We start from the raw sequence: 24,548 nt of genomic DNA, 5'->3' as shown, positions 1-24,548 counted from the left end.
TATTCTGGGCCCAAAATTTCTCACTAAGGACGAACTTCAGAAATGTCACAGATTAATTGTTTGGTATCCTGGGAACTGGTGTTGCTTGCACCATTTTGAAAGTGTGAGAATTTACGTCTCATTTCCAAGGAAGCAAAAGACATATTAATTAACTTCTTATCTTGGACGCACTACGAACAGGCATAGAAGGAAAGAACAGATGCCTTCTTTAAAAACTCATTAACCTTTCTGCAGGCTCCTTTCTAAAAAAACAACAACATTTTTTGTATGCTTCACTACATCCTTTCCTAACACATACAGCCTGTTGTGTTAAAAAAGAAAGAAACGGAAAAGAAAGGAAGAAAACTACTGCAAAGAAATCTATGCTGTTGTGAATAAGATAAGATCTATGAACACATAAGACTGGCTAATATTGAGTCAGACCCTTGGTTCACCTAGCTTATTATCGTCTCTAGACTGACTGGCAGGAGATTGAAGGACAGATGGGAGTCTTTCCAAAAGCATGAACTCTGCCACTAAGCTATAACTTCTCCTCTGAGATGCGAAGGTACTTTAGAAGAAAGTGGGAAAGATCACTGTTCTAATAAGAAATCTGACTGGACGAACATTTCACTGATTAATTATTAATTATTATTATTATTATTATTATTATTATTATTACATTTATATCCCGCTCTTCCTCCAAGGAGCTCGGAGCGGCGTACTACATACTTGAGTTTCTCTTTCACAACAACCCTGTGAAGTAGGTTAGGCTGAGAGAGAAGTGACTGGCCCAGAGTCACCCAGCTAGTTTCATGGCTGAATGGGGATTTGAACTCAGGTCTTCCCAGTCCTAGTCCAGCACTCTAACCACTACACCACGCTGGCTCCTAAAGAGGGCTTTTCTCTTATTCTTTCTTAGTCTGTATGTATAATGATTGTGTGCACTTATACAGAGATTGCCGGACTCTCTGACCACAAATACGATGGATAATTTGATACTGCTTTTCAACCAAAGTTCCCAAAGTGGTTTACATAGATATAAATACATAAATAAAATGGCTAAATGTCACCAAAGGGCTCACAGTCTAAAAACAACAACAACATAAGATAGACACCAGCAACATCCACTGGAGGGATGCTGTGCTGGGGTTGGATAGGGCCAGTTGCTCTCCCGCTGCTCAATAAAGAGAATCGCTTTTTTAAAAAGTGCCTCTTCTCTGTAAGCAGGGGACAACCGGCTCTGCTCCATTCTTCAGCTACTGCACTTAAGTGCGTGCGTCTGCAGAGCTTCTGTGCACCATGTAGGGCACAGAATTGGCCGAGGAGCATGTCTAAGTGACTGGAACGACGCCACACTGTGCAGTCCAAGGTGTGTTTTTGCGGCTGGGGTGGGCAGGCGGAGTGAGAAATTGTGCAACACTGATATGAAGCCACCAGCTAGGAGAGGACAACTTGCAGTCAGAGGCTGGATATTCCAGAGTCTGTGAGACTGAGCCTGTCTGCCTGTTCCAGCACAAGTAGGGATATCCAGGTATCTTATTTCCACAGCCGTCCCAAGCAGCATGTTCTACCACACAGCTAATGCAGAAACTAAACTGGAACTATGGCATGTGGACCTCACACACGGCTCTATGCCCGGGGTATCTGAAGTCGAATCTGCTTTGAAGCAGATATGAGGCATTTTAATTAGATGGACCATTCGCACAGCCATCAGCACCTCCATCAACACCTTTGGAGCAAGCAGAAGACCCAGAGTTTTTTTCAAAAGCTGCTGGAAATAAAGGGTTTGTTTTTTTTACCCCAGACATAACTCGGGCTAAGCCAGAATTCGTAGCCTCCATTCGGGGAGAATCAGAGTCCTGTCTGTCCTGGTTCCTGATAGCCCGTAGGGAGGTCAGTTTAAATCCAGCAAATATGTGGACTGGCACATTCCAATCAGGATTGGATTACGGGGGAAAGCCCTGTCTGCAAAACCTCCAGATGCTGTTGGACTACAACTCTCATCATCCCCTGCCACAACGGTCTATGTTATAAGTTAGTCCAACAGCATCTGGGGACCTCAGGCCTGTGTTAACGAATCTCCCACTTTCCCTACTGCTTACTCCTTGTCATCGACACTCCTGAGTTTAAATACTTTTCCTGATCTGTCAAGTTTCCTTAAAGCAGAACCAGATCAGAGCCGGATGGCTTTCTGGTAATCTCCTCCACTTTATTATACTGCCCCATGCTGTTTCTTGGGGGGAGTCCAAAGACAGGGCATGGCTTGGCAATAGAGTCTGCAGCCTGACAAATTAGTCACAACCAATTTATATGCTCGGCAGCTTATTCGCATTTTGGAATGTGTGTGTTTAAAGGAATGAGTGATTGGAAAGAGCATTGATTAGCTGTAATGCGATAAGCAGATTACATGTCCCATCGAGCGGCCGCTGCCTCACTCATCTGGTGGCAATAAATCTGCCCCCTCCGATGGTTCCAAAAGCTTATTTGACATGAAAACTGGTCATTCTATGGACAGGGCCTGAGAAGGGGTGGTCCCATGCCCCCAGCTCTCCCCTCCCCTTTCCTACTGCGCTATGGAAGCATTGCGTAACCAAGGGAGTAGGGAGTGATGGGAAGAGTCAGTGTGGTGGTGCAAAGGTATGTGCATTCTGCAGTGGAACTTCCAAGCACTTCTAACAGCTCCCCATGTGACAAGATCCGTGCTGATTTTACAGCCAGGAAGGGAAATTAAGACAACCACCTTTCTCTTCTTCCAAAACTGGCAGTTCTCCAGCAGTGTTCCCTGTAGGGAATCCCAGATGCTGTTGACTACAGCTCCCAGAATCCCTAGCAGCAGTGGGCTTTGGCTGAGGATGCTGAGAGTTGTAGTCAAGAACATCTGGGACATTCTGTTAGAAGAGGGAACACTGTTCTCCAGTATTCTCCTTTGATGGAAAACTCTCCAACCCAGCTTGCCTGACCCCTGCAAGTTTCTGTGGAGAGGTCTAGGGTGGCCACTCAGTTTCTATCAGGTACTGACTAGATCTACTCTCTGCCTTTGCCTTGGAGAAACAGAGGGTGGCTTCCTACATCATGCAAAAAGCTGGACTATCAGTTGGGGGAGTTTGGAGGTGAGCCTGGCTTCCAGTGGTGGGGCATATGCCGACACTGGTTGTACTGTGCGAATGGGCCAATGTTGGCATGTTCTGCCACTGACATCTGAGACCCACTTCAAATCTTGGTTAGAGAAGTTGGTTCTGGAATGGAAAGTTGGGTGGAACATGCTGACATTGGAGGGTTCTCATGACACGACCAATGTCAACAGATCATTGATCTGTTGACACCCCACCCCAGGAGCTGGGCTCACTGCTGAAGTCCGAGAATGGGTGGTTCAGCATTTTGTGTGTCAAACCACCCGGAGATGCAAGTTTTGGGCGGTATAGCAATTAAAGAAAGAAAGAAAGAAAGAAAGAAAGAAAGAAAGAAAGAAAGAAAGAAAGAAAGAAAGAAAGAAACTGACACAAGAGTCCTATGGAATACAGCACAGGATCAATAAAAACAGCAACACCCTGTCACATACTCTGTAGCATAAACATCAGTACAGTGTTGGGCAATCTGTCTTTCCACTGTAACTGGGGGCCTTTTTGGTGGTAGCAACCCAGCAGTACAATACCCCCACCAGGGATATTCAGTTGGTGCCTGTTTGGTTAACTCCTGGTAACAATCCTAAACTAAGCATTTGTTTCTTTGCCATTTTAAAGTTGATTACTGTTCCTGCATTTTATTATTGCGATGTTTCGTATTTCTGCTTTTACTCTTTTGTTGTAGGTCCCTTATTTTTATTTCAGTCCAATTTTTCATTGGGAGCCTCCTTGGAAGCTTTTTTGCTGAAAGGCAGGATATATTTAAAATGAATGCAAAGAAATAAAATTGCACAAGCAAGTCTTGCAAACACAAATGCCTCCAGCAAAAGCTACTGAGACATTTCTACTACGTGCATTCTTAGTTGTGCACACAACTTTAGCCAGGAGACCTATGACAACTTGCAGATGTCTGGCTCCAGGTACTGCCACAGTCTCTTCTAAGACAAGCACCCTGGACAGCTCCCAGAGCAACAGATCAGGACCACCATCAGAGGTGAGCAGGAGAATGCCGAGCTGATATGGCCAGAAAAGGGGATGTCGTTCCAGCAGTGTTTCTGAGAAAACTGCTTGGCCCCACCCCTGCCAGATGCATGCTTTGGTCTTTTAAAGCAGTGTTTCTCAAACTTTTTGGAGTCAAGGACCGCTAAATTCTTCGTGCAGAGTTTCAAGGACCGCTACATTCTTCATGCGCAGTTTCCCGGACCAGCAGTTAGTAAAGGGGTTTCAAGTCTGTCTGTCTGTCTATCAGACTTCTATACTGCCCAAAACTTGCATCTCTGGGCAGTTTAGAATGAAAATAATATAAGCATTAAAATAATTAAATTTGGAATCTTTTGCAAACATGGAATATTAGGGGTTCTTAACCTTGGGTCCCTCAGTTAAACTCCCATAACCCCCAACAACAATGGCATTTGGCCATTATGGCTGGGGATTATGGGAGTAGAAGTCCACCAATGTCTGGGTACCCAAGGTTGAGAACCCCTGAATCTAAAAGCCTGGGTGAACAAATTTGTCTCCAGTATGTCTGGAGTGGAGGTGCTTGTGATTACTCAATGGAGAGGGGATGTTGGGCCATTAGAAAAATTCAAAAGCTACATGGGGCCAATGAAAACAACATACAAGCAAGCCCCACTGATGCAAGAGGGAAACAGCGTTCCCTCTCAAGGCGCCTCGACCACAACAGGCAGCTGGGTTTCAATCAACCAACCTTTGGCTGCAAACAATGAGCATGCAAGAACCAGCAGCCCTTCAAGTGGTGCCCACTGCCATACTTTTTCCTCCATGCCCCCGCATCGCATACAGTTTGAAGCTGTAAAGATAGGGAATAAGATAGCTGTAGGAAGATCTCAGCAGCACGTGGAGGCAAGGCACAAGAAGGGTCCCACGCCTCCGTGATACTCTTCCTCTTCCGTGCCATGTGCAAAATTGAGTAAGTGAGTGCCTTGATTTCAGTTGTGGGGGGGGGGGGTTTGACTCCCAGTCAGGGACCGGCACTCAACCCTTCGGGGACCGGCAGCGGTCCAGGGACCGGTGGTTGAGAAACACTGTTTTAAAGGATCCGTGCCCGATTTTGTAGACACCTGCTCCAACAGCATTGTAGGGCTTCCTACATGGCAGGAGGTCCTCTGAGGATCCCTCTGAATCAGAGGACATTGGCAGGGCCATGACCTCAGGTCTTGGTGGTGGCACTGGTTCGGGCTCTTCTGGTTCATCCGGTGTGGGTCACCACTTGCCTGAGTCAATGGTGCCCCCCAATCCATCTCCAGACTCTACTCTTCGGCGTCCAGGTTAACGACAGCAACCTGCTATCAGAGATCTGTAGCCGATCTCCAAACATGCTCAGAGGATTCAAATGTCTCTGTGGCAGAGTATCAAGGCAACTAAGGCTTCTGCTATGCAAGGTGGGAATCTCCAGTGCTATTTCAGAAAACTCAAAGGAGCAGCCCTAGGAGGTAAAACCAATCAGGAGGAGAAGAAATGAAGTTCCAGAAGCAAAGGGGAGGCATGCTCTGGATTAGGGACTCACAACTTGTGGTCCTCCAGATGTTCCTGAACGACAATTCCCCTCATCCCCAGCCACAGTAAATTGTAGTTGGGAGTGATGGGATTTGTAGTCCAGCAACATCTGGAGGACCACAGGTCGGGAACCCCTGCCTTGGATCTCTTGTTCCAGGAGCATTACAGAGTAAATGACAGTTTGACATTTCTGGTGGCTTGAGAATCCTATTATATGGCAGTTATTTTGTTTCCCTCTGGCAACACCCTGGCCCAGTTCAAGCAGTAAGCGCACAGAATAGATGATGTTCAAAAAACTCTTCCATGTGGCATAAGCCTTGATGTCCAATCGACTGGGAGATTACTACTTACACGAGAAACATAGAAAGCTGCCTTTTACTGAGTCAGCACCTTGGTCCATCTAGCTTATTGATTGGTCCATTTTATGTATCTATTTATTATTTCTCTATGTAAGCTGCTTTGGAAGCTTCTGTTGAAAAGCGGTATAGAAATATTTGTAGCAGTAGTACTAGCTGAGGCTTCTCTACACTGACTGGCAGCAACTTCTCCAAGGTTTCAGGGAGGTGTTTTTCTCAGCCGTACCTAGAGATGTTGCCAGGGATTGAACTTAGGACCTTCTGCATGCCAAGCAGATGTCCTGCCACTGAGCGATGGCGCCATTTTACTGAAGATAGAGGAATGGACTCCCTTCTTTCTTTCCTTCCTACGTAGTCAGAGAAGAGCTGGCACACTGTTTGGGCTGATGGATTGAGCTGGGGTTGCCAGACTATTGGAGAACAGTTGTTTTGGCAACATGATGAACAGAAAAACAGGGAAGAGAATGGACATAACCTTCCAGGAGCAAACACAACCGGTTCTTAACCCCAGGTGAACTCAGCTTCTCAGTTTACATTACATTGCTTCCCATGCCAAAGAAATATGCCATTTCCCCCCAGTCTGCTCCAGCTTTTGTCTATCAGACTGGCTGTCCACCTTTTAATTTTTTTAAAGTGGTGCCGATGCACACATATTTTTAGAAAATGGTGAATTTGCAGATAAATGACATTCATCTTTAATCTCCTCCCCTCTAAATCACAAATGGTTGGAAAATTACTCTAGTACAGGGTTTCTTAACCTTGGGCCCCCAGATGTTGTTGGACTACAACTCCCATCATCCTCAGACACAAAGGCCATGTCTGGGGATGATGGGATTGCTGTCCAACAACATCTGGGGGCCCAAGGTTAAGAAACCCTGCTCTAGTCGGTGTGGTCTGTGTGTGTGGGGTGTGTGTGTGTGTGTGTGTGTGTGTGTGAGAGAGAGAGAGAAAGAGATATCTCACAGGCACTAGCCAATAGATGCCCACCACAGCCAACTGTTCACTAGCTCAAACCATGGTGACTCCTAATCACAGCTGTTGCTTTAAAAAAACAAAAAACAAACAAAAACAAAACAAAAACCACACTGCAGGCGGAAAAAACATTCGTTAAGAGGTCTCCATAAAACCACCACTCAATATGTGATGTGCGCCTTCACCACGAGTAATCAATTGAGCTCAACCGATGTTGCAGAAGTCGCTATCACAAGCTCACAACTGCAATCCACTCTTACCGCTCTATGGCAGGAAACTGCTTTTTATAATTAGTGTCCGGAGGTAAAGGAATGATGGATGAGGCACTGCAGTCCTGATTAATGATTCGTCGTTGGCTTGATCAAACACGTCCAAACAAATTAGTCTCCTTTCATCAATGCAACTGATATGGGGGTCCTTAAATCCAATATTCTTTTCAGTTTGTACTGATTATGTTTGACTTCTTTAAAACAAACACCACCATTCATTTAATTAGCCAAGGGTAATAAATGGCTTCTGGAGCCATAACTGATATTCCTGCCTGACAACAAGAGGCATAGTGTGCAGCTGTTAATATGCATACCTGCCTATAAAACTGCTTATCAGATTTGGGGCAGCAAATCTTCTCTTTTTAGCGACAATGTGGGAGATGTATTGTACATGCCAGTGGAAATCTGGATTTCCCTGGGTACCTAGACAGGAGGCCACCGTGCCCACCGACATTCCCCAGATGAAAACAGGGACACTTATGGGCTTGTAGCACCCCACCCTCACATCAAGGACCGCTGGGTAAAGCAGGGGCTCTCCGACTAGGAGGTTGTCGGGCTTCAACTTCCATCATGGGAGCAGAAGTCCAACAACCTCAGGGGAGCCAAGTTTGGGAACCCCTGGAGTGAAGGACTCCTATCCCCTACATATCCTTTTTAAAGCCCAGATAGTTACCAGAAGTGTAAAAGAAACCATTGCTGACATGTCTCGTTTGTAAGAAGACAAATATTACCCTTTTTGATGCAACTGCGGAAGACCACTCTGGGTTGAAATGCATTTGGCTCCTTTTTGTTGTAACGTTCGTGCGTCCAGTATATTCTATTGCAAACTGCCTTAAGGCTCTCTACAGATGAGGAGTGTGATGGTGGGAGGGGGCTGGAGCCTGCCTCCCCCCACCATGATGCCAATCTGAACCATTCCCCAAAGTGGGAAAAGAGCTCCTTGTCGGGCCAATTGATTGCATCGTTGCAAAGAGCAGCCATCGGTGCCTGAATTCATGGCAAGGGTAGGGTTAAAGTCCTGTCATTCACCACTGTATTGATATATGAACCCACCCCCCCAAAAACAAAAACTGAACACATGCTTGCAAAGTAACACCTACTTTGATTGGTAGCTTCCTTAAAAAAACAAAAAACAAAAACCCAAAAACCTTCCCTTAAAGGAGAGGGTGCATATATTCAAATTATGGTTACAGATTTTAGTTCTACATTTCAGATTCCCTTAAAGGGGAGGATGCATATATTCAGATTATGGTTGCAGATTCTAGTTCTACATGTCAGATTCCCTTAAAGGGGAGGATGCATATATTCAAATTATGGATGCAGATTCTAGTTCTACACGTCAGATTCCCTTAAAGGGGAGGGTGCATATATTCAAATTATGGTTGCAGATTCTAGTTACAATGGGAACCACAGTTAGCACCCACGTACATGTAATGCTAAACCATGGCTAACACGGTCAGAGAAGGAAAAGGAATTGCACCAGAAAGGGGAGGGTGCACACATTTCTGATTCTCATTACAATGGGAACCATGGTTAGCATCAGTGCACATCAATCGCATAAGGAGGCCGGCGATGGCCCCAGTTCAGCCGGCTGCCAGCGGCCCCCCTAGCCACACCCCGAGTCAGCCATCAGCCATCAGCATCTGACGTCAGATGCAAGGGGCGTGGCTGGGGCACAAGGTGCGGGTTCTTTGAACCCGTTTGTGCTATAGTGGCTCCACCCCTGGTGCACATGCAACATTTATCCATGGTTTGTTCATTTATTTATTTATCATATTTCTAGACCGCCTGATATGTACATCTCTAGGCGGTTAACACTGTCCCATGGAAAGTGGGGATTTGAACCCGAAAGGGGAGAGCACATACATTTCCCAAGGGTGGCTGATTTGGGACTGGGAAGAACAACTTGCCGGTGACTAGCATTCCATATGAACTGGGCCTGTTCGGCTGCTAAGTTGCAAGTTACTTTGAATGCACCCTGCAAGAGCAAAGAAACTCCTCACAAGACGCCTACACACAAAGCTCCTTGTCACCAGACGCCAACTCACGGATCGTTTGTTTATATTGCATACACATGTGTCACAGTTCTTAAGCCTCCTGTAATCACAAAAACAAGTTTGGTGAGTCAGAAGAGGCACACAGGGTGGGCAAGTTAAACATACCTGGCTGGACGACAGTCACTTCAAGCTCCCACCTGAGCTCACACTCAGCCCTACAGCTCCGCCCTGAAATTAAAAGTCACCTGGACTTCGTGAAGCCAATGCTAGAGCAGCGGGGCTCATCTTCTGATGGAGGGGTACAGTCTCTCAAGGACCTAGTTCTCATTGAGACGGAAAAGGTGTGTCTGGGCCATATCACTTCTGACTGCAAGGAGGCTCATGTTACTGAATGATCCTCCACACAAAATGATCCTCAGACCGACAAGAGGAAGTACTTCTTCCACAGAGCACATAATTAATCTATGGAATTCTTTGCCATGGGATGTGGTGATGGCCACCAGCTTGGATGGCTTTAAAAGGGGCTTAGACAGATTCACGGAGGACAGGTCTACAATGGCTACTAGACTGGTGGCTGCTGACCACCTCCAGTCTCAGAGGCAAGATGCCTCTAAGTACCAGTTGCAGGGGAGCAACAGCAGGAGACAGAGCATGCACATACCTCTTGCCCGTGGGCTCCCCAGAGGCATGACCATTGCAAGGTGGGCAAGAGCCTACCCTCTATGCAACATGCAGGCATCACCTCAGCTTGGCTCTGCCAACCCAGAGCACACACAAGCACAGCTGGTGAGGGCTTCGGTGGTGGAACTGACAGGTACAAGTCCTGCCTGCCCACAGAAGGCCCCTCCGAGGGCTGGGATGCCTTCCCAGCATGCTTTGCACTGCCAGCAGACTAGAAAAGGCTTCCTGAAGTCAGCGGTTACCCTCCCATTGGCCACAAAGAGGTGGATACAGCCCTGCCAAAGCTGCTCCGGGCCAGCTTTGGGATCATAGAGCGTGCTTTGCAGGCGAGCACATCCATTGATGGCAGCCTCTGCAGCCACAGCTCTCTATGGTTTCTATGCAGGGGAGGGTGTGTTGGGTGCCAGTGGTTGGGCAGAAAAGGCATGAAGGTTCTCATGACTGGAGAATCGGGGTAGGAGGCTCTTCTATCCTCCACCCTCAGTAAAAGGCTGGGTACAAAAGTTAGTTATTTTTTAGTTAGCTAGTTAGCCCTGCCAGGAGCAACCTGGATTGGAGGGAAATGCATGAGTTCTGATGATCATGCACACAAGAGTAGCCCACATCCTAACTGGATTTTAATGGTCATGTGAAACAGCCTACTGTTATGGAACTAGGAACACACAGCTCTGCAACACCCATTACCAAAGCATGGCTTCACATGTTGACACTCGAGTGTGGTTTACAAAGGAACAATGGTTATCATGTCATCAGATCGCTACAAGCCAAAAGGAGACCTTTTCTGCCTGCTTACCTGAAGTCTGGTTATCAGCGTCGGAGTGTCCCAAGCATTTGTCACGTTCGGATTGAATGGTCAGTATGAGGTTGCAGTCGGGAGTCATGCCCAACACCTAGAGGGAGATCAGGACAAAGAGAGAGAGAGAGAGAGAGTGGGTTTCTTCCATACACACAGCCGAACTGCAGGAAAACAAGGCAGTTGCAAACCAGTTCAATGATTAGCTCAGGGGTTCCTAATCTTGAGTCCCAGGTGGCGAGGGACTACAACTCCCATCATGCCCAGCTACAGTGGCAGAAGGGGTGGATGATGGGAGTTGTAGTCCAATAACATCTGGGACCCAAAATTGGGAATCCCTGATCTAGGCTATCAGCTTCCCTATTTTCTACAGCTGATAAATCACTGCCCCAATTTTTGTGGTTTGGGTGTGCGTGCGTGTGCGTGTGCCTTGTCACAACTGCACTCCTGTAAACTGCCTGCATTCCTGTTCTTCCAGGTTCAACTCCTGACCTCCCAGTCTTGAGCAGTGTGTGTGTGTGTGTGTGTGTGTGTGTGTGTGTAAAAACACATCTTGCGTCCAGTGCACATGCACGAAAATACAGTACATATGCATGGACGCTAAGGCTTCACGCACAGTCTGTCATTTTATACACTGCAGCTGCTGAGGTATATTTTGATCTGTTGATAACAGATGGCAAAACAAAGAGGTTTTTCTAGCATCTCTTTAGCCTGAAGAACCAACACTGTCTTGTCTTGTAGAAAAGTGAAGGATAGGCTATTGCAGAGTTACAAATGAATTATGAATGCATACAGTAGATGTAGAAAAGGAACCTAGGAAGCTGCCTTCTTCCGAGTCAGATGAATGGTCCATCTAGCTCAGTATTGTCTACCCAGACTGGCAGCAGCTTCTCCAAGGCTGCAGGCAAGAGTCTCTCCCAGCCCTATCTGGAGATGCTGCCAGGGAGGGAACTTGGACCCATCTGCGTGCAAGCATGCAAGTGCTCTTCCCAGAGCGGCCCCATCCCTTAAGGGGAATATCTTGCAGTGCTCACACATGGAGTTGCCCGTGCAACTTTAGAGCCAAAGCTGTGTGGTGGTAAGAAGGTTGAACCAAGAGCAGCGAGAGACCTGGGTTCAAATCCCTGCTCAGTCATGAAGCTCGTAGAGTTCTCTGGGGCTAGAAACAGAGCCCGTTCTCATGACCAGTGAGAAATGGCTACTCAGTTTGCAGGGAGGAAGCCTGAAAACACTTACCTCCCCACAGATGATTGTTCCACCATCCCTGGGCGGGCGGACAGCCTGCCCAGATGAGCGGATCGCCCACCCAGACAAGCACTGGGTGCTGCCAGCAGCTCCGAGGGTCGGGGTGCTGGGATGTGCTGCTGCCCCCTCCCCACCCCGAGCTGCAATAATGCACTTTGCAGGTGTGCATTTCATTATGGGGATCTCTCCTCCCCGAGTCTGCCAGCTGCAGCTGACACATGATCAAGGAAATTGGGTTAGGAAAGCAATTTCAAGGGAGGCTTCCCTTAGCCCGGTTTTGCATGCACGTGTCAACACAGCCTCATTATTTCTCAGCCTAACCTACCAAGACATGTTGTTGAGACATTTTGCCAAGTGCTTTTAGGAGATCACCGTTCAGCAGGATGTTCTCCGTTAGCCAGTTCTACACACACTTGTGGCTTACAGGTTTGCTCAGCCAGCCATATCAGCCTGCAAATAGATTCTTATTGTACCATAGTGATTGATTGATTGATCGCTGTCAAGTCAGTGTCGACTCTTAGCGACCACATAGATAGATTCTCTCCAGGATGATCTGTCTTGATCTGTCTAGGATGATCTGTCTTGAATTGATTGCCGGGAAATCTAGGACCAACAAACGGAAGTACTTTTTCACACAACGCATAATCCACTTGTGGAATTCTCTGCCACAAGATGTGGTGACAGCCAACATCCTGGATGGCTTTAAGAAGGGTTTGGATAACTTCATGGAGGAGAGGTCAATCATTGGCTACTAGTTGGAGGGCTAAAGGCCACCTCCAGCCTCAAAGGCAGGATGCCTCTAAGTACCAATTGCAGGGGAGTAACAGCAGGAGAGAGGGCATGCTCTCAACTCCTCTCTGTGGCTTCCAGCGGCATCTGGTGGGCCACTGTGCGAAACAGGATGCTGGACTAGATGGGCCTCCTTGGGCCTGATCCAACAGGGCTGTTCTTATGTTCTTATGTCTTCAACTTGTACTTTAAGATCTCTCAGTGGTGCATTCATTGTACCATATTACCATTATTTTAAAAATAGGTCAATGTGTGCTTGGGATGCTACATCTCAGGCCATTATAAATTTGGGTAAATATATAAGGCATGATCTGCAGTCTATCTGGCAAACAATCCTAGCTTTACACAGAGCAGGTCTGGGGTATCTTAGGAAGCACCTTCTTCTACATCAGGGGTGGCCTACCTGAGGTTCTCTATTGGTTGCTTGCCCAGCAATCCCATAATCCTCAGCCATGATGGCCAATAGCCAGGAATTATGGGAGGAGAGCTGGTCTTGTGGTAGCAAGCATGGCTTGTCCCCTTAGCTAATCAGGGTCCACCCTGGTTGCATTTGAATGGGAGACTTGATGTGCGAGCACTGTAAGATCTTCCCTTTGGGGATGGAGCCGCTCTGGGAAGAGCAGAAGGTTCCAAGCTCCTTCCCTGGCTTCTCCAGATAGGGCTGAGAGAGATTCCTGCCTGCAACCTTGGAGAAGCCGCTGCCAGTCTGTGAAGACAATACTGCGCTAGGTAGACCAATGGTCTGACTCAGTATATGGCAGCTTCCTATGTTCCTATGAGTTGTAGACCAACAACAGCAGGATGGGGGTGGCCTCCCAGGTTGACCAGCCCTCTTCTATATGAACCTGCCTGCTTATTCAGGTAATCAGACAAAGCTGCATCTCCCATCAACTTTGGAGAGAAGATTAGAGCTACAATCACCGGGGAACTTACTCTTCCCTAAGGAGACCAGCCAGGAGGATCCCTTTCAGGTCTGAAAGCACCGCTCAAGGGAAACACCAGGATGGCCGCCTCATGTTGAGTTCCCCTCTATGCAACATCCAGGACAACTTGCCTTGCATCTTGACCACCTTATGTTGTGCGTTTCCCCACACCCTCCCTCTACCTCACCATTAGGGGCTGCTGCTGAGCAAATGGAGACCTACAGAGCAATAATGCATACCTGCCAACAGGTCCCTATTTCCCCATTCCGATGAATGGGAAAAATAGGAACACGCATGAATAAAGCTGAAACTCAGCTCTGCTGTACGAGGCATTACAGGGAGAAGCTTGATATGGGGGGGGGGGTGTTTGGCATTTCTGGAGACAGCCCCACATTCCTTGCAAAGCTTAGTCCCGCCCTCAGACTTTTAGAAAGGCAAGGAAGACCCCTTTGTTCTGCCGGGCTCTTGGCGATGCCAGACTCAGCTGTCCTGCACACCTGGCTTGCCAGAGGTGCACGAGGCGCAGCAAGGCAGTTGCTTCTGCGGCACATTATTGGGGTGTCATCAGGGCGGCCAGATGTCCTCTGCTGCCATCGAAGCAGCTCTTCAGGGCTGTTCGGAGCCTGGCAAGTTGCTGGCAAGGAGCCCCAGGAGAGAAGAGGCGGCTGCTGGCAACCTTCCCCATTTAAAAACATGTTTCCCCCAGAATATTTTAAAACACAGTTTCCCCCAGGTTTCCTCCAGGGCTTCACATCTCCAGGCAAGGGAGCATCTGGCACCTCGCGTCACCCAGCCCCCATGCCTTGGGCCGCCCTGCTGTTTGCTGCCATTTCGCATTGCATTTTATGGCCACTTTATCCGCCTGCTCCATTTTATGGCTGAATGCCTCCGTCATCAGCCCCATTAGAACTGTCAACGCATGTTTACACGAGATTTGCTCCTTTCCGTCCTATGTTACTTCCACCTCCCTCTGTTGTCTCCCCACACCATCACCATTTCGACTGTAAGCTCCTCAAGGCAGAGACCCACGCAGCTGGCTTGCGTTGCTCTAAAAACACCATGTGCACCAATGCAGCACCAACCACCACCACTACCTTGCTCCTTTTAAAAATTAAGAATAACTGTTGAGCTTCTGTTGCTTGTTAGCGCTGTCACTATATTTTATTGCAGACTGCCTCAAGAGTTTTGTCGAGTCCAAAGACAGTATAAAAAACTCAAATGAAGTAAACCAGCTGACCTGGCGCAGAGCATCTGCACCCCTAGTTCTCCCTGTCTCTCCCCCCAGCCCCATTTCATTCTCCCCACATGATCACAGCATTCAACTCTATGCCAAACCTGCCCCCCTGACCTACTTCTCTATTGACCAGGAGTTCCCAACCTTGGTCTACAACTTACACCATACTCAGCCACAACAGACTTCACTGTCAGCTCACTAGTCCAATGCACCGTGCTGTTTAGGCCGCTTCTGAAGCTGTGTGTGCGTGCGCGTGCGCGCGCGCGCGCACACACACACACACACACACACACACACACACACACACACACCATGACATGATAGATTAGAACCAGGGCTCATCCCATGAAACCGATTGCCTGGAAATGTAGGACCACCAAAGGAAATCCTTTCCCCACACTGCACATAATTATTCTAGGGAATTCTCAGCCACGGGATGTGGTGATGGCCACCACCTTGAAAGACTTTTTAAAAGGCTGAGATAAATTCATGGAGGACAGTTACTCCTGCTAACTGAGCAAAGAGGCACCTTTTAGAGTGGTGGATCTCTTCTATTAAGCAGGGGGAGAGCAACTGGCCCTCTCCAGCCCCAGCACAACATCCTTCCAGTGGCTGTGGCAAGCATCTACCTTATGTTTCTTTTTAGATTGTGAGCCCTTTGGGGACAGGGAAGCATCTTATTTATTTATTATTTATTTTTCTATGTAAACTGATTTGAGAACTTTGGCTGAAAAGTGGTACATAAGCAGTAGTAGATGACAGGTTTATCAATGGCTACCAATCCTGATGGCTATAGGAGGCCTCTGTGTTCAAAGGCACGATGCCTCTAAATCCCAGTTGCAGGGGAACAGTGGTGGGGGTGTGCCTTCTTGCTTGTGGGCTCCCCAGAGTCATCTGGTGCAGGGATTCTCAACGCTGGGGTCTCCAGATGTTATTGGACTTCAACTCCCAACTGCCATAATCCCCAACCAAAGGCCACTGGGGCTGGGGATTATGGGAGTTGAAGTCTACTAACATCTGGAGACCCAACGCTGAGAATCCCTGATCTGGTGGGCCACTGTGTGAAACAGGAAGCTAGACTAGATGGGCTTCCTTGGGCCTGATCCAGCAGGGCTGTTCTTATGACTTGAATGCCATCAACTTTCAAAGAGCAAGGGGTCTGGGGTGGTGGTGGTGAAAGGAGAACCTGATCCTCACTGTGCAGGTGGCAAACTGCAGGAGACCTTATTATGCTCCTAGCAGGTCACAATAAATGGGTGGAGCTAACTTCAGCTTTGTGGGTCAGCCCTGCCACAAGTCAACACAAGTCAGGCTGACGGTGTGCTCTCAGGACTTGCTCTCCCTGCCCCTTGGGCCCTGCTTCTGTTTTCTGAACCAGAAAAACACAACTCCTCCTGGCAGGAAAATAAAAATAAGACAAGCTACCTTGTGAGGTTAGAGCTTTACTCCTTAGCTACCCATAGACACCAGAACTGGGTCAGATGCTTAAATAGGGCATTAAAAAAATCTCTCTAATTCCAGACTGAAAACTCTCTTGACAGAAACGTATTTTACTCCTAAAACCAGATACCCTATTTTGTTAATAATAATAATAATAATAATAATAATAATAATAAGCCAAACCGCAGCAATACCAGGATGACATACAAATAAAAATACAACCAGATGGAAACAGCAAAATAAAACAGGAATAATCAAAACAGCAGCATAACAAATAATAGCAGGCAAATTAAAATCAACCGGAAATCAACCAGACCAGTGAAGAATCAAAAAACAGAGGAAAGGGAGCATCATTATAACAGCAAAAATTACATGTGCGTGCACATGCGCGCGCACACACCATGCCAAAGACTAAAGATGCTAAATCATTGTAAACCGCTTAGAGAGCTTCGGCTATAGAGCGGTATATAAATGTAAGTGCTATTGCTATTGCTAAAGAGCTCTACACTGCTGGGTGATTTACCATGTAAATTGCCCTGAGACAGGAATTTTGGCAGTATAAAAATGCAATACATACACACAGTAAATACAGACTCTAAATGTGCGGGGGGTGGGGGTGGGTGTCAGGTGGTCCTCCCTAGGGCAGACATCCCACAACACTGGCTCCCCAGTCAAAGAGAACCTGCTCCTGCAAACATCTGCTGTACATCAGCTGGCGGGCAAATCCAGACCAGAGTCTCTGCTCTAGAATTGTCGTCATGCCAGTGAAGTGCCCACAGGGATGGTGGCAAACGCTGGGCTTTTCCACTCCTGCCAAGAAGTGCCCTGCAGTTCACCATCCAAGCAGCCAAGGACTATCCAGTGAGCCGGGGTCTGATTGAGCCTGGAGAAGTCAGCTTGGCCTCCCTCACCTGGTGGAAATGGCCTGGATGCCAGACCAAAGAAGACCCTCCCTGCCCCACAGACTGCCACCGAGGCCAGAGGTTTGCCACCTTGGGTCCCCAGATTCTGTTCGACTACAGCTCCCACTAGTGGCAGCCTAATCGACCACCTTAAGTGGCGCAGCAGGGAAATGCTTGACTAACAAGTAGAAGGTTGCCGGTTCGAATCCCCGCTGGTACTATATCGGGCAGCAGCGATATTCGAAGATGCTGCAAGGCATCATCTCCTACTGCGCAGAAGGAGGCAATGGTAAATCCCTTCTGTATTCTACCAAAGACAACCACAGGGCTCTGTGGGCGCCAGGAGTCGAAACTGACTTGACGACACTCTTTAGATGGCCAACTGCAAGGTGTGAAGGCAAGAAAGTGAGTGAAAGAAGGTCAGGTAAAAAGTGAGATGCCGGCCAGAATGCCATGGTCGAGGGATGTGGGTTAGTAGCAGGACACACACTTTGCATGAAGGAGATCCCATCTCCTATGAAAAGGTTTCAAGAAGCAGGGCTGGGAAAGAATTAGGAAATCTGTTGCTGGCCACTGTAGACTAGGGGCTCTCAAACAGGGGTCCCCAGATGTTGCTGGACTACAACTTCCATCATCCCCAGGCACAATAGCCAAAAATCATTGTGGCTGGGGATGCTGGGAGTTGAAGTCCAGCACTGTTTGAGATGAGAACCCCAGGTGTAGACAACGTCAGCAATCTGCATCTGTATCACTTCCTGTGTTCCTAAAGGAAGGGTGTGCTGTACAAAGACATGCACGGGTGCACGCATGGACAGACACACATACACAGTGTCAGTGGTTAGGGATACCCTGCTGTGCATCATTCTTCTCCCTATTTCAATCCTAAAGGAAGAAGGAAGCAGACAAATGAGCACGGTTTGCATACATGACACAGTTACCAAGATTTTGCTTTTCTTCAGACAGAATTTAGGTTACTTTGCACAGGATTTGGAGCTCTCTTTAGCTCTGCCCGTACGCAGCAATGGCATCATGGAGTGTGGCCAATGTTACAGTGCAGAGGAAGCCCACATTGGTACAATTACGATAAGCAGCCCAACCAACTATAGGCCAGGCTATACCCTCTGAACACAGAAAACATGAGAACGCTGGCCTAGTAAAAAGCTAGTGTCGGAAAGACATTCCTTGCCTGGAAAAGACTCTCAAGAATCCTTTGCACAATTTAGTGGTCTAAGTTAAGAAATCAAGTAATTTGTCTAATTATATGGACACATTCTCCCTTGCCTTCTGGTGTTTGCTCAGTTGCTATAATCCCAGGCTAGGCATTTAGAGAAACACACACACACACACACACACACACACACAGAGCCTCATTAGTGCCTGGTTGGGTTTCCGCAATGAGCTGCCAATCACGTCAGCCTAGCCACTAGCTGTCCTGCTCCCACATTTGGAGCACAAAGACAAACAGAAGCCAGCCCACTGCCAAGTCATGGCCGAATCTCATAAACCCAAGGAAATGATGCCAGGGATAGTGCATAGGAGAAGGATTTACTTCCAGCCACAGTATCAATAAAGAATGTTGGTCAAACAAAGCACGGATTTGCTGTTATCAGATGGCACTGGCACCAAAAATAGAATGAAACATCCAGATCTTGAAAAACCAAGAACCAGAGAGACGAGCTGCCAAGCTTCTTCCCACCTTAAGCAACAGTTGCATTGCAAGGCAGAACTTCCCCAGGGCGCTTTCCAGATAGACCCTGCCATGGGGTCAGGACATATCTCTGAAGTGTAATTCCACACTTCCTGTGTTGTGACACCGCAGTCCCTATGCTGATAGCAGAGTGCCGTTCATATTCCCAATGCCTTGTTTCAAATTTAGTCGCTGCGAAACAGTGCTATGATGTCATATATCCTGCATAAAGAAGTTGCTGTTTTTTCGGGTTGTTCGTTTTCACAAGACTGTTCTCCCTGCTGTTCACATTTGCCTGAACGGAAGCATTTTGCTGCTGTTGAGCAGCTAATCTGGAAAGCACCCAGGTGCAGCTTTCCTTATCATTGCTTTCATATGGGGAATATCACCACCTGTTGGATTTTGGCTTGGCAGACACATTACAGGCACAAGAGCCCCAGCAGGGAGAAACGCCCCCCCCTCCTAATCACAATATTTAAGGAAAGGCAAATATTTAAGGAAAGGCAAATATTTAGTGGATAGGTAGCCTAGGGGCAGAAGAGCTGTCTATGTTTTAGAGGCCTTGTCTAGAGGGGATTGCCTTATACGTGGGGCAGCCACTTAATCCTAGTAATGCAAAATCTGACAATTTAACTATATTCATGCAAGGTCTGGCGATATAAGACTTTTGGCTAACAGTTCATTCTCACGTGTAGCCCTTTAGCTGCTTCCTAACATCAAATCTTGTCCTATTTGCAGTCGCAAGATGTTTCTTTGCCCACCTAAGATCTTTGCATTTCCCATTCTCCAAGGCTTCAGTAATGACAGCCTACAGCTGTAGGAATGGTGCCCTCGCCCAGTGGTTGAGCATCTGCTTGGCATGCAGAAGGTCCCAGGTTCAATCCCTGGCAGCATCTCCAGGTAGGGCTGGGAGAGTCTTCTGCCTGAAACCTTGGAGAGCTGCTGCCAGTCAGAATAGTGAGCTAAATGGGCCAACGGTCTGACTTGGGATAAGACAGCTTCTTATGCTCCTGTCCCCATACTGAACGACAGGCCTGCAATATCAGTGTTACCAGCAACTTAAGCAGGTTTAGAGACTTCTCAGTTGCAGCCAGTTTTCCAAAACCTCCAGCACATTGATGTGCTTCAAAGTCTAGTTTCTCAGCTTAAGGAGATATGAAGTTCATAGACTGTCCATGGGAATTTTGCATGATTCCCAGCTACAACAATTACTCAATAGTAAAAAACAAAACAAAAACAAAAACAAGAGAGCTACAGAATGTTCTCTTTGTTTTATGCTGAAGTAAATGGAGTACATCTAGAACCCCTCCAGGCACTTTGCTGCCCAGGATTTTGCAGGAAAAATTAACAGCTGTAAAATGGTCTTACAGCCATACCAAGACAAGACAACTGGCTTCCTGAAAACTGTTACTTTCATTTCAGGAAAAAGATCGCCACATTTATATAACCTTCATGCTGTAAATACGTTTATGAACATAAGGACAGCCCTGCTGGCTCAGGCCCAAGGCCTATCTAGTACTACATCCTGTTTCCCTGAGAGACCCACCAGATGCCTCTGAGAAACCCACAAGCAAGAAATGAAGGCATGTCCTCTCTCCTGCCATTGCTCCCCTGCAACTGGTATTCAGAGGCATTGGCCAAACTCAGATGAAATAGGAAATCAGAGGTCCCTTCACCTCCAGTTTCCTAACCCAAAGGTCCAAATTCAGGGAAATGAAATTTGCGGGCGAGATGACCTTCATTCAGAGTGGAGTTTCGCTGCTGCAAACTCCATTTCTACGGTGCCAGCTCTATGTTCAAATGGTGGCACCACAGTTTGGGTCTGATGGGGCCAGAGTTGAGGGAGGAAGCTACTACAATTAGAATAAAATAAAGGGAAGTGGAAGAGGAGAAGAGCTTTGATTTGGGGGCCCACAAAATAGTGCAGCCAGCTCTGCTCCATTGCTCCAAAGAAATGAGCATCTGTACCCACTCATGCAGAAACAGAAGGCATGATCGCAGCAACAGGTTCACACAGTGGGGAGAAAACAGACTTTGTGGTGCAGAAGCCATGATGGCACTTTATCAGCTGGTCATTATCTTTGCACTGCCAAAGTTGCTTGTATCAAAAGCAGAATGAAATTTCAGTTGAGAGTTTTATCCAGAAATGTTTCCAAAAACAAGAGAGTTTCTTGAGAATTGGCATTTTCAGCTTGTTAAGAGTGTACAAATATTTTTCAGTTTTTATTTCCTGGAGTTAAAAATGGAAACACACAAAATGAAGTTTGCAGGATCAAAGGTGAAAGTCCCATGACAGTCCAGGAATCTTCTTTATATATATTTCTCTAAGAAGGCATACCTGTAGCTAATCCCATGTGTGGCAGCTTTCGTGAGAGTTCAGAGAGCTGCTGGATAGCCATGGGATGGGTGGGGGAAAGAAAATGGTGGTGGTGGCCGGTGGGCGGGCAAAAAACCGGCAGTGAATGGCACCAGCCGGCTGAAGGAAACCGTGGAGGGTGGCAAGGAAACAGACGGCCGGTGGACAGGGAAGAAAGAAGATGGTGGGCAAGCAGGGGGTGGGTGGGGAAACAAGAAGAGGGCAGGCGGAGAAGGAAGAAGACGGCGGGCAGGGGCTGGGCAAGGAAACAAGACAACAGTGGACGGGGAAGGAAAAAGATGGCGGGCATGGGGCAGGCGGGGAAGAAGACAGGGGAAAAAATGCGGAAGGAGCAGGAAGGGGAAAAAGTGGTGGCAGGGGTGGGTGAAAGCGTTGGTGGCGAACTAGGGGTGCAGATGTTCTGTGCCAGATCAGCTAGTATTTTCTATTGCAAGAACTATCCTGAGAAGGCCGACTAGAGCAGTCAGACCAGAAACAAACTCATGAGAAAAAGGGGCTCCTCCTACTTGCTTAAAAGCTTCAAGTCATCCTTGCATTGACACGGTGAGTAGCAAAGCACAACTGTCTGCATTATACAGGCCTGTGCACACATGGAGAAGTTGGGATTGGGTCTGAGCCGAGCTGATCTGACCCCGCAAATGTCGGCGACCCTTCCAAATGTCGGGCTTGGAGTCGGGGTTAGGATTGGACAACCTTGAAAAGAACTTTTAAAGTAACTACAGATACTCATTGTGGAACACACACACACCCCAAGTAACACACAACACCAGAGAGTCACAAGGGAAGTGGTGCAATATCAGAGAATTACAGGAGAAACCAGGGAATCGGTTGCTTGTGTGTGAAAAGTTGGATTTTTAAAAAAGCTTTTTAATACGTTAAAAATAAGCTTTATGCACAGGCGGGCAGAGAGAGCAGAAGATGGGTCCCCCCCCCCGCCCCTGCAGCAATCACTAAATATAGAGCAGACTCTAGCCACCATTTGGAGCTCCGGAAAACTCCATTTTTTAACGAAGGGGGTCAGAAAAGTCTGATCTAAATGTGGACAGGCAAGTTCGGGTTCTCTCCAAACCCCTCCGATTTGGTACATCAGACACAGTATTGCTTCATCACACGGACACCTCTAGTCCTCTTGCCCAAAGGGAACGCATGGATCTTCACACCACTTGAAAAAGTGAGGAGCGCCTAACAATATGGCTCAGATCAGAGGTGTAAAGAAATTGAGCATCATGTTTCATTAAAGTTTACAGCGTGTCCCGCCGTTCCCTTTGGCGGTATCTGCTGTAGATCCGGCGGCCGGCATCAGCTGGGAATTGGCTGGGGAGTACCTGTTTTCCGACGTGCTTCCCCTCGGCGTCATTGTTCCAGCACTCCGGGGAGGGGTTTTAATTAAAAATCCATTTGAGCCGGACTTACAAACGTTTAGCCAGAGAGGAAACAACAAACAGCTTTTGCAGGCAAGAGGGGAGGAGAAGAATAGAAAGCGAGTCCAAGCTGCTCATTCCAATGGTTCTTAGCTTCAGCCTGGTTGGAGTTCTCCTTCAGGAACTTGGGCTGCATTGTGGCGTGTGTGTGTGTGTGTGTCGATTTCAACTCCTGGTGCCCACAGAGCCCTGTGGTTTTCTTTGGTAGCATACGGGAGGGGTTGACCATTGCCTCCTCCCATGCAGTCTGAGATGATGCCTTTCAGCATCTTCCTATATCACTGCTGCCCGATATAGTACCAGTGGGGATCAGGCAGCCACTTAAATATAGGCGTACTACTGGGGTGAACGAGATAGAGCCTGTTCATTACTGATGCTACCGTAGGCATCTGGGGGGCCGAGCCAGCCCCGTCTCCCTCGCCCACTGCATCACTTCCCCCCCCACCCACGTGGCTCTGCCTTACCTCCCAACAAGAAGCCACCAGCAAGGGAGACCAGAACAGGTGTCCGTCCCTGCTGCCTCTGTCTCCAGTCCGCCTCACTGGGGCTCACGGAAGCACAGCCGGCAATGAGGACTATATGAGAAATCTCTTTCCCTTCCAATGGCTGGGAGAGCACTGAAGTCTTATGGGGCCTTTACTGCAACCACCTGCTGTCTTGCCAGTGTAGAGGTTTGGAAGGTAGCCAGCAAGCCTGCCCTGGCAAGTAATGGTCCCAAGCTATGTCCCTGCTGCTCCCCAAGAGCCTTGAAAGCAGCTCCTGTCTGCCTAAAAGGTGTTCGCAACCTTGCGCAACTTGCTCCAGCACTTAAACAGTTTCCTCTTTCCTAGGCCAAGTTTGAAACGTCCCTCTCTCAGCTCCCATCCTGGCAAGAGAATGTGAGGCTTCCCAGGAGCCAGAGGTGCCATTGTGCACGGTCTTTCGGGCACAGGCCCGTGCCCCCATAGCCCCTGCTGTCTCGCCGCCCCCCCCCCCAAATCATGCAGACTGCAACCTGTCGCTGCCACCCGCACACCGCCACTGCCCGCCTGGTGGCAGGAATATCCTCGGCCCGGACAGGCGGTGAACAGGAGTGACGCCAGTGTGCATGGCCAGGCAGCGGAGCTCAAGCCCAAATCCCCAGCAACAACACACCTTCTCTCCTCCCAGCCGCGATGAAGCCAGGGCCAAGCGCAGGTTGCCCACCCACCCCTGGCTGCTTGGGCCTCGGATTCGTCCCAGCCAGACTGAGGCTGAGGCAGCATGGCAGAGCGCAACCCAGCGCACCTGAGCAGTGGAAGGCCCCCTTCCTGATTGTGCCGCTGCTGCCGCTTCCTGGTCACTGGGTCCTTAGCAGTGGGCGACCAACCAGCATGAGTGTCAAGGCTGGCGGCGGCAGACACACACACAACACATGTCGGCAGCATCCACACCCCCACTGGTGGCCCTCCCAGCCCCGTCCCGATTAGCAGCAGCACTCTGACCAGACAGACTGACCCGGCCGAGGAGGAATCTCCGCTCTTGGCTGAAACCGAGCATGCATGAGCCACATGGATGTGACAGCATGACTCTCTCTCAGTCTCTCTCCTTGTTGGGAAGAGCGGAGACTCTCTTGCCATTGCAAAAACACCACCACCACCACACAGAACCAGACCAGTCCAGGAGGACCAACCGACTCGGAGTTGTTATTATTTCTTATATTTGTACACTGCCCCAAACCTCCGTCCCTGGGTGGTTTACAACAAGATAAAACAAATAAAACAGACACAAAAACCTTAAAACAATTTAAAGCCACAGGCCTAGTTAAGAAGCTTGAAAAAAAATGTGTCTTTAGAGACTTCTTAAAAGTGGTCAGAGGTGAG

General features: G+C 48.1%; 1 protein-coding gene across 3 annotated transcripts in view; it reads right to left on the bottom strand.

Annotated features, from left to right (window-relative positions):
* Nucleotides 1–24,548, bottom strand: part of LOC128331834 (vasoactive intestinal polypeptide receptor-like) — a 111,294-nt gene that overhangs the window by 67,517 nt on the left and 19,229 nt on the right. For 2 of the 3 annotated variants that reach the window (XM_053265755.1, XM_053265756.1), the window contains exon 2: nt 10,690–10,786. In XM_053265755.1, the coding sequence (XP_053121730.1) occupies nt 10,690–10,786 (97 nt within the window). Of the gene's footprint in view, nt 1–10,689; nt 10,787–11,925; nt 12,031–24,548 lie in introns of those variants that run through there. The other variant, XM_053265757.1, reaches the window with a different exon arrangement.

The sequence above is a fragment of the Hemicordylus capensis genome, chromosome 6 (genome assembly GCF_027244095.1).
Source record: "Hemicordylus capensis ecotype Gifberg chromosome 6, rHemCap1.1.pri, whole genome shotgun sequence".
Taxonomy (NCBI): Eukaryota; Metazoa; Chordata; class Lepidosauria; order Squamata; family Cordylidae; genus Hemicordylus; species Hemicordylus capensis.
Note: the sequence above shows the minus strand (reverse complement) of the source record. Positions and strands in the feature narration are given on the sequence as shown.